General features: G+C 41.6%; 1 protein-coding gene across 2 annotated transcripts in view; it reads right to left on the bottom strand.

Annotated features, from left to right (window-relative positions):
* Positions 1-13,755, bottom strand: part of LY75 (lymphocyte antigen 75) — a 97,008-nt gene extending 83,253 nt beyond the window's left edge. Inside the window, exons 1-4 of one of the 2 annotated variants that reach the window (XM_082691352.1) lie at positions 13,296-13,458; positions 7,375-7,746; positions 6,888-7,062; positions 806-976 (exon numbers count right to left, since the gene is read on the bottom strand). Coding sequence is in view for 1 of the 2 variants with exons in the window: in XM_082691351.1 (XP_082547477.1) it covers positions 806-976; positions 7,375-7,746; positions 13,296-13,389 (637 nt within the window). In the remaining variant the exon portion in view is untranslated. Of the gene's footprint in view, positions 1-805; positions 977-6,887; positions 7,063-7,374; positions 7,747-13,295 lie in introns of both variants that reach the window. The other variant, XM_082691351.1, reaches the window with a different exon arrangement.
* Positions 13,756-14,016: the final 261 nt, after the last annotated feature.

Raw genomic sequence — 14,016 nt, 5'->3', positions numbered from 1 at the left:
CTGGAGGTGGGCCCCCAGAAATCTCTGTTCTAACAGACTTTCTAAGTGATTCTGCTACAGAACCATTGGCTCAGGATAATGAAAATATGTCTCAGTTATACACCAGGTCATGATGCAACTGCTACTTTGGTCTCTTTTTCTAAAGAACAGTGAAATCTTTATCACACCTGAGTAGTTTGCTTCTAGTAAGAAGCAATTAGAAAAAAATGCTCTGCCCAACATAAAGAAATGGCAGGAGAACAGTGTCACCAATTTTGAGAAGACCAGGGATATAGGTCTCTTTGGTCCCTCTTCACTTCAAGCCATAAATATACTTAAGTCTCTACCACTCTAACAGTTTTTTTTTTCAACCCATCTAGCCCCCAAACCACCATCTTCACTCTCTTTCTATTCCATAAAACTTAAGAGGCTTTCTCTCCTTCTGTTGACACTTCTAGTCTACTATAGTCTGGCTTGTATGACCAATGGTCTTTTGAAACCGCTTTAGCAAATGTCAGCAGCAATTTCTTAACTGCTCATGCCTTTTCCACTTCTTCTTCCTGAGGCATCTGTGCTACAGAACACTCCCTCCTTCTCTGTCTTCCATGGCACCATCCTATCTTGGTTCTTTCTTCAGCCTACTTCTGAAAGCAAGTTCATAGCTACACATTATTTCCTTCTCTCTCCTCAAATACATACCTTCTCTAGGATAATATTTGTTGCAGTCATTTTTGAGTTATCTTGGACTCTTCCTTCTCCCTTTTGCCTCACATAAATGGTTATCTATTTTCTTTCCATATATAAAAGTCTGCTAGCCCATACATACCTGGTTGTAAGCAGATGCCCCACCTTTGATCATATTCATAATCTAAGGTGGTTGCACACCATGACCCACCATACTTTTCATCAAAAATGCACTCATGATGCCAGGTCCCATTAACTAAGAATGGAAATTCACAAGGTCTTCCATAGGAGTTCCCATTTCTGGTATAGATCTCTGTGGTGTGGGGAGGAAGTAGAGGAAGGAAAATTAAAAACTGGACAATCACCTTCAGTTAACTGATTCCTAAATTTTCTGTGAAGGAAAGATTACTGTTTTTTTCTTTTTTTTTTAAAGTAAATTCTTTTTTTTTTAATTTTATTTATTTATTTGACAGAGAGAAATCACAAGTAGATAGAGAGGCAGGCAGAGAGAGAGAGAGGAAAGCAGGCTCTCCGCTGAGCAGAGAGCCCGATGCGGGACTCGATCCCAGGACTCTGAGATCATGACCTGAGCCGAAGGCAGCGGCTTAACCCACTGAGCCACCCAGGCGCCCAGAAAGATTACTGTTTTCACGTAAGAGAATACAGTATCTAAGCGGGCTGCATAGTGTGAAAATTCAGAGCATAGATGCAGCATTCAGTTCTGAACTAAAATGCTGGCTCAACTGTGTGGCTGTGGACAAGCTCTCAGACTTTTATTAGCCTCAGTTTCTATATTTGAAAGTTAGGAATCATAGTATCTAGCTCATAGGTTTGTTGAAGAGAATTCAATGAGATAATCCATGGAAAGCTTCAGTTATAGTGGTTGTGATGAAGAGCTAAATGGTCTCGGCTTGATCCAGCACGGATAAACTGATGACCATGGGTGGTAGAAGGCAGGGGTGTCCTGCCTGAGACTAAATTTACATTCTCTTTTCTTTTCTTTAGTAAGAGTGGGGCCAGAAAAATACCTTGGAATCACTGAAGGTAGGTGTGGACTTTGGAACAAACTGTAGTTAGACAGATTGACACATAGCCCCATTGTTCACAGATTGTTGATAGGATTGAAGTTGTGCCTTTCGAGGAAGTGGGAGAAAGAGCAGCTGGATCTCTGAGAAGGTTCTTGGAGAGGAGCAGGGCATGGTAATTCAGGTTATAAAAGAACCAGCTTTAGCTGGGCAGTCAAGGGACTAGCTGGTGGCCAGCAAGGTAGCAGAACTAGTTTTTCATTTTAAAAATTTCCCTGGTACGTGGAGAGGAGCTGAAAAATTATTCCAACCTCAAGCATGCCTAGAAATACTAAAGGAAGTGCTCAATACATTTTCGGGTAACAGTTCTCTTGGAAAGGTGTTTTTATAGAACAGCTAACTGTGTAATTATTTTGGTTACCTTTATCCATATCCTTAATTTGTTTAAAACTAAGGTCAAATAATGGCTATTAGGTAAAGAAAGCATAATCATCGGATCCTATCACTATTTATCAGGCTATTAGGGTCCATTAAAATGTCTCACAGATTTGCTTAAAAGTATGCTTAAGATGGTATTTGATTCCACATTCTTTATCATTCTCAAATGTTTATTTAACTGAAATATGATACTTAAAAGTTTCAAATATATTAAGCAGCAGCAGAGCAAAAAGTAAGAATAATCTAGGTGCTTTTATTTGCAAACTATCTTTTAAGGAATATTGGTTTTGTTTTCCTCTGACATAAATGGTTTTAGACAGAATATTTCTGTTAAAGAGTAATTTGATCTTGTATTTTATAGGGAACCTGCTTATTACCTATATTTCATTTTTTAAAAGATTTTATTTATTTGTCAGAGAGAGAAAGAGAGAGAGCGAGCAAGCACAGGCAGGAGGAGCAGCAGGCAGAGGGAGAAGCAAACTCCCTGCTAAGCAAGAGCCCAACGCAGGATTCAGTTCCATGACCCGGGGATCATGACCTGAGTCAAAGCAGCTGCTTAATCAACTGAGCTACCCATGTGTCCCCCTATGTTTCATTTTTAATGATAACTAAGCTCCCAAAAGCTCATGACCACTTCTCTTCCCATATCATAGCATTTAAAAGGAGTCCCTGAGCCCAGCAACCATTACTTGAGGAACCATCAGTTTCTTCCTAAAAATCCTGTTTCTGTTATACCAAGCGTTTTCACATACATTTCTTTCACTTCCTCTTTACCATAAACCTGTAAGATTAATAGGGCAAGTATTACACTTTTTTTGTGAAATCCCCATTTTTACAGTGAAGTTAAGTAAGACATTCAGTAAACTGTAAGTGACAGGGATGAGAACTGGCTCTCTTGTTAGAGTACTTGACATGTTAAGGACAACGTGTGACTTTAATGGCTGCCTTCTCAGGTTTCAAGTTATGTTTCATAGCTCAAAGCTGAGCTTCAATTAAAAAGCTCTCCTAGTCACAACATGCTTTGAAGAATGATAAGCATATAACCACCACCACATCAGTAGCAGCTAAATTATGCTAACTATTTAGGAAGAGTTTTATTCTCACACATTCTTCACTGTTATTGGACCTCTTAAAGCCATGTGTTTCTCTAGGGAGACAGGCTTTTCCTGTCTTCTTCCATCTTCTGTGTGAATTTATGATGATAGCACTCTTAAAACAATAGCATATTCTGCAGTAGGTACAAATTTGTGAGTTGAATCACTTATATAGAAAACTAACATTAATTTTTACATTGAGGCAAAGTGGCTTCAGCGGTTCAAGAGGTGGGCAGGCTCCTAAGAGTTGTTCAAAATGTAGATAGTTCAGTTAATTTCCTCTGGACTTGCCAAATATTCATACTTGAAGAGTATGAGTGAGCTCAAGATATCTTAATGATTGATATAAGCACGTATCTGGATGCTAGTCAGAAGCAATCCCTTTGCAACATTTATACAACTGAAGTTTTCTCTGTGATGAATATGACTCACACAGGGTGGGGGTTGGAGAGAAAGGCAACCCAACACAATGACAAATAATTTTTCTTATATTAGAAATAAAAAATATAGAGCAAAAATCAAGGGAGAGATTTAAAAAGCTGTATTTGGGGAGTTCAATCATGACTTTGATCGGTAGCTTTGCTCTAACAAGCTGGATAACCTTGGACTTCACTCTACTGGGACTCAGGTTATCTTATCTTTCTTATCTCTACACTGCTAGACAAAAGGTGGGGCAGGAACCAATACCAGGAGTCTGACACAAAGGGTCCCAGATAAAGTCCTTGAAACAGCAGTCTGTAGGGGCCCTTGGGTGGTTCAGTGGGTTAAGTCTCTACCTTCAGCTCAGGTCATGATCCCAGGGTCTTCGGATCGAGCCCCAAATCGGGCTCTCTGCTTGGAGAGAAGCCTGCTTCTCCCTCTCTCTCTCTGCCTGCCTCTCTGCCTGCTTGTGATCTCTCTCTCTCTGTCAATTAAATACATAAAATCTTTAAAAAAGAACAAGACAGTAGTCTCTAACCTAAGAAGAGGAAGGGACTATGTAAATTTAAAAGAGTAACACTGCCAGGACTTAATATGTTTTTTAATTTAAATAATGAGAGAGGAAAGCAGGACACTCTCAGGTGACTTGTAGATTCCTGACATTCACCACTTAGATGGTACTAATCAATCACCTGGAAAGAAATGGAGAAAAGGAGGCAGGTTTGACACTAGCTTTTGTGCAAATTAAAACGTGAGTATGTGGTGATGAATCAGAGCTGTGAGCCTTTTCTCAGAAATCTCTAAATTTCTTATTTGAAAATTCAGTTTTCCAAATATTTGGTAAGGTCAGGAAACACTTTCTGCCTGTGGGATCTTGCTGTGGCATTGCTGTTTTTCTCTTTGGGGTGGTACCCTAGGTAGATTCTTAGACTTTTTTGTGCTACTGATCATTTTGGCAGTTGTGTGAAATGAGAAGATCCCCTTGTTGGGAGAATATTACAAATGCATAAAATAAAAGCAGGATTAGAAAGAAAACCAGTTAGGCTGAAATTTGGGGGACTGAAGGAATTTATAATTACAACCACATCCCTCAAAAGAATTTGGGGCAGGAGACAGAAAGAGCCCTGCCAAGAAAATTATCCTTTCTGATCTTTCAACAAATACAATGAAACAAGTCAAATCCAGTTCAAAAGGCATTTTCCTTTCATTCCATGTTCTCTCTTAGCTGCCAAGTTAGAGAAAAACTTTCAAAGGGCAAAATTTAAACTTGCCATTAAGTGGTATCCAGAAAGCAATTGCTTCTTTTTTTTCTTTCTAGGTTTTATTTAAATTCATTAGTTAACATATAGTGTATCATTAGTTTCAGAGGTAGAATTCAGTTTCATCGCTAGTATTTAACACTCAGTGCTCATTAAAGCCCTCATTAAAGAGGGCAAATGGCCTCTTTAATGCCCATCTCCCCACCCATCTCCCCTCCAGCAACCCTCAGTTTTTTCCCTATAGTTAAGAATCTCTTACAGTTTGCTTCCTACTCTGTTTTTATCTTATTTTTCCTTCCCCTATGTTCATCTGTTTTCTTTCTTAAATTCCACATATGAGGGAAATCATATGGTCATCTTTTTTGACTGACTTACTTTGTTTAGCATAATACATTCTAGTTCTATCCATATCATTGCAAATGACATTCTTTTGATTTTGATGGCTGAGTAGTATTTCATCGTATATATAGGAAGCAGCTGACTAGCATAAACAGACTTGTTCAACTACTCAAGAACTGAGGATTAAAGAAAAGGAAATCCCCATCTCTAATTCTCTAATCTAATATTTTCCCATAAGATTAGAACCTGACATCTCAGAAATGGATGCATCTTCAGTAGGAAATAGAAATAGTTACTGTATGAGAGAAATTTGTGCAGATAACTGGAACTCTAAGGGGCCAAATTTAGCTTAAATGAGCTTTGAGAGAAAAGAAAAATCTCTGTAAGCTAAGTAAATTTACAAAGAAGAGCAAAGATGAGATAATAGTTAAGACTTAGAAGAGCTGATTAAGTATATATTTATATATCAACATTACATGTAATGTTAGAGCAACATGATAAAAAAGATTTGCTTGGGTGATAATTAATTACATTTAGAGGTTTAAAAAAATTAACCTACTTATTTTTTAATTTTTTTAAGTTGGCTCCCTGCTCATCATGGAGCTCAATTCATGGAGCCCAACACAGGGCTTGAACTCATAATCCTGAGATCAAAACCTGAGATGAGATCGAGTTAGACATTTAACCAACTGAACCACCCGGAGCCCTAATTGACTTATTCTTTTTAAACTTGGAAATTTGTTATAATCTAGTTTCTAGACCCAGCACAAAGCTCATGATCAGCTTCCTCATAGGCAATATTCATATATAGTTGACCCTCAAATAACATGGGTTTAAACTGCAAAAGTCCATTTATATGTGGATTTTTTTTCTATAAATAAGTACAGTACTGAAAATGTATTTTCTATTCTTTTTTTTTTTAAGATTTTATTTATTTATTTGACAAAGAGAAATCACAAGTAGATGGAGAAGCAGGCAGAGAGAGAGGAAGCAGGCTCCCTGCTGAGCAGAGAGCCCGATGCAGGACTCGATCCCAGAACCCTGGGATCATGACCTGAGTTGAAGGCAGCAGCTTAACCCACTGAGCCACCCAGGTGCCTGTATTTTCTATTATTTATTTATTTATTTATTTATTTGAGACAGAGAAAGAGAAGGCACACCCACTCGTATTTGAGTGAGTAGCGGGGGAGGGGCTGAGGGAAAGAGACAGGGAATCTTAAGCCAATCTCCACGCTCAATGCACAGCCAGATTGAGGCCTCGATCTCACCACCAAGAGATCCTGACCTGAGCTGAAACCAAGAGTCAGACCCAGGCATCCCTCCTTATGATTTTCTTAACAGCATTTTCTTTCCTCTAGCTTATCTTATTTTAATACTTCAGTATGTAATACATATAGCATACAAAATACACGTTAACCAACTATTTACATTGTTCCTAAGTCTTCCAGTTAACACTAGGCTGTTAGTAGTTAAGTTCTGGGTGAGTTAAATTTTTAACTGTGTGAGGGGGGCAGTAACCCTAAACTTCACATTATTTAAGGGTCAGGTGGACTTATTTTTGAAAGCAATTGAGAAAAAAGTCCACTCTTAAAATCATAAATACAAACATCAAAGTGTGACAGCCATGCCAAAAATAAAAATAAACTCACATGAGGTCTTTAAGTTTTTCCATTACATAAAAATCTGTAGACAAGGAGAAATACAATTTCCTTTCTTTTTTTCTTTTTTTCTTCTTTTTATACTTTGAATAGGTTTGACTTTATTCGGTCATTTGAATTTCATCCTGCGTGAAGGAGTTCTTGTTACTCTAACATCTTCTTTGCTCTGGAGTTCAGAATGTAATCACAGGAAATACATATGCTCATGTATCATAGAGATTCCAAATCCCAGGTTTACTACAGAGTGACTGTGTAACCTCTGACAAGGCACCCAACCCCTCTAGCCTTACCTGTAGAAGGGGAAAAGTAGCACCAATCTCACATAGGCAGCTCAATGATAATGCACAGTGCCTGGTATTGAATGCTAGCTCACTGCCCTTACCAATGCATGACTTTATTTGTGATCAGTTGTGCATGTTCAATGTCACGTTTACCAAATACAACGGCAAATGAATCAAAGTTCCTCTCCAATACTCACCATGATAAGGCTGGTCACAGAGGTTTTCCTCTGTGCCTCCTTTCTTCCACATATCAGATGAATTTGTACTTGCTATAGCATGTCCATTCTTCAGAGCCAATCTGTACTGGGCAGCTCCATACAGAGAGTGGTGCTCACATTTCCACCACAGTAAGGCCCTGGAGTCGCAGCTGAACATTCTCAAGGAATCTGTGGGTTTGGTAATATCTAGCCCAAGGCACTTCTGGGATTGCAAATGAAAGAGTCGATGCTGGGACACCCACTTCCATAACATGTCCCTACTTCCATCACAGTCTGTTGCTACTATCCAGTCATTCAGTGGCTTGATGCACTTGCCCATGTTTTCATTGACGATGGTGAATGGATCATTACCTGAGTCAAGACAGACAGTCAAAGAAGACATTTCAGAATTCTTGACAGTGTGGTTAGCCTTGGCCCCCTGTTTGCTGAGGAGAGTCTCAGCACCACTGGACTATTCCCACCCTCCAACCTCTATAAACCGCAATGCCCTATACAAAGTCAGAGGACACTGGTATGGGTTAAGAGCATGAGCTAGTCTGCCAGGTTCATAGTCTGTCTCTGCTACATATTTACCATGTGATCAGGGCAAGGTATTTAACCACTATGCCTGTTTCCTCCTTTGTAAAATAGGACTTCATATGGGATATTAAGTTAAAATGAGCTCATACCTGTAAAGCACTTAGAAGAGTATGTATATTTGTTATTGTTATTCCTGAAATACCCACCCCTCCTTTATTTAATGAGATGAAGAAGCTCCTTAGTTTTCTTCTTCCTTAGACAGGTGGTCAATGAAAAATATCCTGAACTTATTCAGGACCATAGTTCTGTCTTGCTTATGCTAGCTACTATGGTAGGGCAAATTATTACATGGCATTAATGTGGCTCAGAGGAGATGGGGGGACTTCTGAGGGCACCGAAGTAGAATAGTGGGGTAAAGGGATGAGAGGAAATGAAGATCTGGATACTAAGGATAGAAGAGAACTCTGGTCTCCACCATAGCACCTTCAGGAACATGATGGGAAGCCCGTGGGGAGGGGCTAGTGGGGGAGGCTGTTGACTCTGTGGATCATGTAGGGAGGTTGAACCTGAGCTCCAGAAATGACCTGAATACAGAATTCACCACCCAGTAGGTTTGGACAGTAGGAAACTCAGAAGCAATGAGTGTAAGCTGAAAGCTAAAGGAGGACCTCCCTGAATATTTTCCTGGCAATTTCTCATGAATTAGAGAGAACTCAGTGATGACAGAAACTGAAGTTCTGCTAACTTGGTGGAATGGGGCTGCAGAAAATATTTATTTTGATTTTATAAAAATGAAGTAATGCATTGTTATTGCACACCTGAGTTTGTGGAACAAGATTCACATCTGCAACAACAAATTACAATTGAATAATTTGGCCAGTGCTTTTACAAAGAAGCGTTTTTTTGAAGTCATAGCACAAAAGTCCATGTTGATGAGACAAAAACTGAAATATCTTAGACAAATTTAAACAATCATTGCCAATAAACCAAAGGGTTCAGCAAAAGGCCCTGTAAAACTTTAGTTCCCAGAAGGCACTTTCATTTTGACGCCAGCATCCAATCGCTGATTTTACTGATGAAAGATACCTTTTCTAATAATAATTCACAGGCTTTTAGAGTTAAAAATTCTCATGCTAAGGACTTGAGGGGAAATTTCATTATGTAAATAATAACTATAAAATTAAGTCAAGTTTCAGCTTGAACTTTAAAGAGAATTCTTTTGTTGTTTTAAATAGCAGCAGCTGCAGCAGCAACAAGAGAAATAATAGGAACCACCACAAAATCCTGTAAAACATTAAGTTACTTTTGCTCTCCTATCTGTATTTTTAAATATTACATGGAACTGCAGCTAGGTGTCCTTATCATAGCAGCTTCCATCCCTCACTCTTCCTTCCTCGACATCTCTCTGCCATTCTCCACTTTATGGACACCATTTGGGAGGACAGGTAATAAGAAAAGGAAAACATACTATTTTAGATTATCACTCACAGTTTCTCCAATGCCCTCCCACATATTCAATATCCACTCAGACCCATGACGGTCTTTCAAACTATTCTCTCTTTCCCAAACTATCCTCTCTCACTTCTCCAAAAATATCTTGCATTCCAAAGTATCAGTAATTACTGCAGAAAAAAAGAAGTCTGCTGCTGCGGGAGAAGAGGCATCCACCACCCTTCCTGGGACCTTCCCCTCCCTTGCCATGTGGTTTTATTGCTCTCTTTTCTGGGCACTTTGTTCTGTGCCCTTTGAACAGGTGAACTGGGTTAGCAGCAACTTTGCTACCTTCGCAGTTCAGAGTCCTAGACTTCTCAAGTTGCCACTGCAGAATCCAATAGATTAGCCATAGATGTTAGTATAGTGGAATAAGCAGTGAAATAAGGAGTTAGATGTCCTAGATTGAAGACCTACCTCAGCTACCAGTTAGCTGGGGACCTTAGGGAATTCACTTAATCTCTCCAGGGTCTTTGTATCTCCAAATATAAGATGAAAGCAGAGAAATAGAAGATATCTATGCCACTTCCAGTACTCACATCCTGTGCTTCCACAAGATAACAGTTCTCCTAGCCTTGCAGGTTTTCCCAGTCTTTGCAAGCTCATTGTATATTGTTCTTGAACAGATGTTCATAATTTATTATGCCATGCTAATGCTAGTAGCATTTTAGGTCATTTGAATCCCATTAGTATCAAGCATGTGCACTTAGGTAACAGTGATGCTTTGTAAATGCTTTTTATAGAAGAGAAAAAAAATTCACCCTTTCCCATTTACTATATGCTTTACTTCTAGGATACCCATAGACGTAATAAGCTTGTAGAAACTCTGAAAGACTACAGGAGAGATGTGGAGTAGCATGGAGAAGCTGTGTTAAAGAGGAGTTGCCAAACTTACCTAATTGCAACATCTATGGTCACAAATACTTGCCTTATTCTAAATCTGTCTTTTAACCAAATTAAAATCAATATGTATTATCAATATGTATAATCAATGTTTGACATCTATAGTGGTCACTTAGCACAGACATTAATTATTGATATGATTTAAGGAAACTTGCCATTAGCCTTCATACATAATGTATGTCTAAGCATTCATACATAATATGTAAGGTAGGGAGAGTCTTGTTTTCTCCTGATTTTCCCCCTCTCTTTCCATACTCTTAGCAGAAGCTATTCAGTCTGCCTCAGTCCTGTGACCCTACTGGGATGGTAGATTGAAGAGTGGGAAGGACTGAAAATAATTCCTTTTTAAAGAGAACTTATTAAATAAGGGTATATAATAATTAATATAATAATTAATTTATAATATAATTATATTATAAATATAATTAATAATTCCTTATATTATTAATATAATTATATTAATTATATTAATAATTCCTTTTTAAAGAGAATTTATTAAATAAGGGTATATAAAATATTTCAGAAATGTATTACACTTTGAAAAGGTAATTACACAGCAACTTATAAACAGATTCCTTATTGATAACCTTATGTTGCATCTTGTTCATCTTACCTTATATTGGTCCTAAATGGAATTTTAATGTTTATCTCCACATACAATATTTGGGCAAATCTAAAAGGCAGAGGTTGATGAGAAGAAGCCTCATCATCCCTAGTAGCAATTTTTATATGCTTCATTTTATATAAACATTCTAGTGGTGTCTGAAAGGAAATAACCATTAACATTATCATATACTGAAAATGAATTTTTAGTATGCCGCATCGGTCAAAAGAAAACCATCTCCTATTGTCTAATCATTAGGTAACTTCTGTCTTTCCTAAACCAAAGAGCTTTGCACGTTCCAAAGAGAACCTGGACATCAACATTTTATAATCACAGACAAATGGAGAGGGAGACAGAGGCAGAAAGATGAAGACTGCAGTATTTTTAGTTTCAGGGGTACTTCTACAGCTCACAATGTTAAGCATTTCATGGAGTCACCACATATGCAGAGTGTACAGGTGGAGTAGGAAAGAATCAGAATCTGGGTTTGCCAGGTCGAAAACAGATCCTGAAGTGACCTTGGGTTTATGACAAGCTACTAGAAGAGATAGAAAGCTTTGGGGTTCAGATTGGGTGGTGTGGGCTGGTGAGAACCTAGGAGTGCCAGAAGGATTGTTTTACTTCAAGCTGTTAGCTCTCCAAGGAGGCAAAAAAGTAAACTAAGAAATTGGCATTTCCCCAAGGACACAGAGGAATTCCTACAGCACCTGAGCAACCCAGACCATCTGCACAAACCTAGCTGCATACATGTGACAGAGTGCATGCCATTACCAGCATCGTGAAGCTGACACACAGCCAAACAAGTACTGAAAGGGCTGGAGTTTCAAACTTCCAGTACTTCCCCTGATGGGACCGCAGGTCTGTCTGAGGGTGTGTGTAAGCTGGCCAGAGCAGTTGCTACGGGTGAGGAAGGATGCAGGAAATCAAATACCTACGAGGACCTAGTGCAGGGAGAATGGAGTTAAGCTGGTGCTCTTTGCTTTTGGTTGATGAGAAAGGGCAGGGATCGCAGAGATTGCAAAAATTAAGGAAATCTTGAATTCCATGGGGGGAGACAAAACAGTCAGACTAAAGCGTAAACAGATGGAAACCAAGGCTTCAGTGACGGAAAGGTTGGTGTGTTTTGACTGTCGTTAGTTAGGGCAATGTAATTTTTCGCCCTGGATTGTGGGGCAAGTGGAATACAACTCTCCCAGCCAGTAAAAACTCCCTGTTGGGAGTTTCCAACAGGGAGGGTAAAAGAAGAACGGAGAAGGGTGAGCAACCCAGACCATCTGCACACTAAAAGGTCCTTGATGTAGATAGGGTGATGTCACTCACACTCAGGGAAGCTTTTTCCCAACACTCTCTGAAAGAAGTCTAAATCTGGCAGTAACTTAGTTTAGCTGCCACAAGAAAATAAGAGCCACAGGGGGGAACCTACAGTTTTCAAAAAATTGCCTTGCAATTTTACTTCCTCAAACGGGCAAGGTAACAGAAGTGGTAGGTGGTGAAGGCTCACTGACTGTCCCCCTGTGCAGCGCAACTAAGAAAGTCCTCAGGGACCCCTTTGCCGAGGCGAAAAGAAAGTAAAAGCAAACTCCGGTTGCTGCCAGGGGCCACGGTGAGGCTGGCACTACCCAGAGCATCAGCGAAGGGAGGGAGTCTATTCCTGATCCTGCTTCCGCAGTTAGAGGCAGGAAAGTGGTCCTCGGGCAAGCGACCCCGCGCTCCAGCGGGTGGCCCTAGGCCTCGAGGGACTGTTCTGGAGCCGATAAGCTTGGAAGAAAGGATCGCTGCTTAAGGCTTTCGGGGAGGGCATCGTAACGGAATGATGATCACGGTCACTTTGGGAGACATAGCTCACGCGGACTTCTTTCTTGACGTGCACCTTTGGCAACCGTGCAGCGAAGTCGGGCGATCGTTAATCACCCTTGGCGCTGTGATTAGACAGTTCCTCTAGACACTGAGTGGCCAAGGTGGCCAAGAGGCGAAGGAAGGGCGACACGGGCTAACTGGAGTTTGAGGGGTGCTGAGGAGCCTTTTACTCCCGGGAAGCGAGACTTTAGTGGCGAGAGGATCGGGAAGGGACAGGGGACCGGGAAGGGACAGGGGACCGGCGCAGAAGGCCGCGCGCCTTCTCTAAGGCGGCCTCTTCTTCCTCAGCTAGAAGAAGGCCCTGCCCCTCCACGACCCACCCCGCCGTCCGCCCGGAGTCCGAGGGCCACCGAGGGCCTTCTCCCCAGACCTCCCCTTCGGCTGGGTCACTTGTTGGGCTCCAGACCCCCGAGGCAAGCAGAGGTGACGAGACCCGGAGCCCAGCCGGACCCGAACTCAGGAAAGCCTGCAGACTCCACAACGTCGAGAGCCGCAGCCGCCGGCGGGCTGGCGCGCCCGCGGTTACCTGTACGACCAGAGGGCTCCGCCAGACCGAAGCTCCTGAGGAGCAGCACGAGGAGCTCCGCCGCGCGGCGAAGGGTCGTCCAGCGCCTCCTCATCCTGAGCCGGCCCAAGCTGTCCAACCTGGTCTTCAGGCGCACGCGGCACCCTCCCCTCCCGGTGCGTCCAGCCTGCGCTTTTGCCGCCAGCCTCCCCGGGGGGTCCTGCCCCGCCCCCTCCGCCCTTGGCCAATCAGGCGCGGCGGGGCGGGGCAAGGGCGTGGAATTAGTGGCGGGAAGACAGCCAGCTAAGAGGCTCACCTTCTGGAGGACCGACCCGCGGAGAGGCGGGAATTGCGCCCCTACCGGGCTTGGGGGTCCTGGCTCCCGCCTTTTCGTCAGTAAAGTTGAGGAGACGCGGCACTTGCTGGGACTTGACAGCACCGTGGTGGTGGGTTGGGTCTGTTGAGGACCTTGTTCTCTGTGTAGTTCACTTCCGTGTGGGAGGACTTCATTGCCCTGCAGGGCTGGAAAGGCAACCACATCCTCTCGGTCCCCAAAGCGGAAGTCTGCACCCGTAGGGTTGCTCCCGCGGTCAAGCTAAAGAATCCAGGTGTCCTTGGTTGCGTCTCGTGAGTTCCGAGAACGCCAACAAAGGCGCAGTAATGGCACGCTGCAGTTCCGCCGCAGTTGTTAAAGAATTACAAGCAAGAGCTGTTTGAGTGACCCTACAATCAACGCTTCCAA

This window comes from Mustela nivalis (genome assembly GCF_964662115.1).
Source record: "Mustela nivalis genome assembly, chromosome: 11".
Taxonomy (NCBI): Eukaryota; Metazoa; Chordata; class Mammalia; order Carnivora; family Mustelidae; genus Mustela; species Mustela nivalis.
This window is presented reverse-complemented; position numbering and strand designations above follow the sequence as displayed.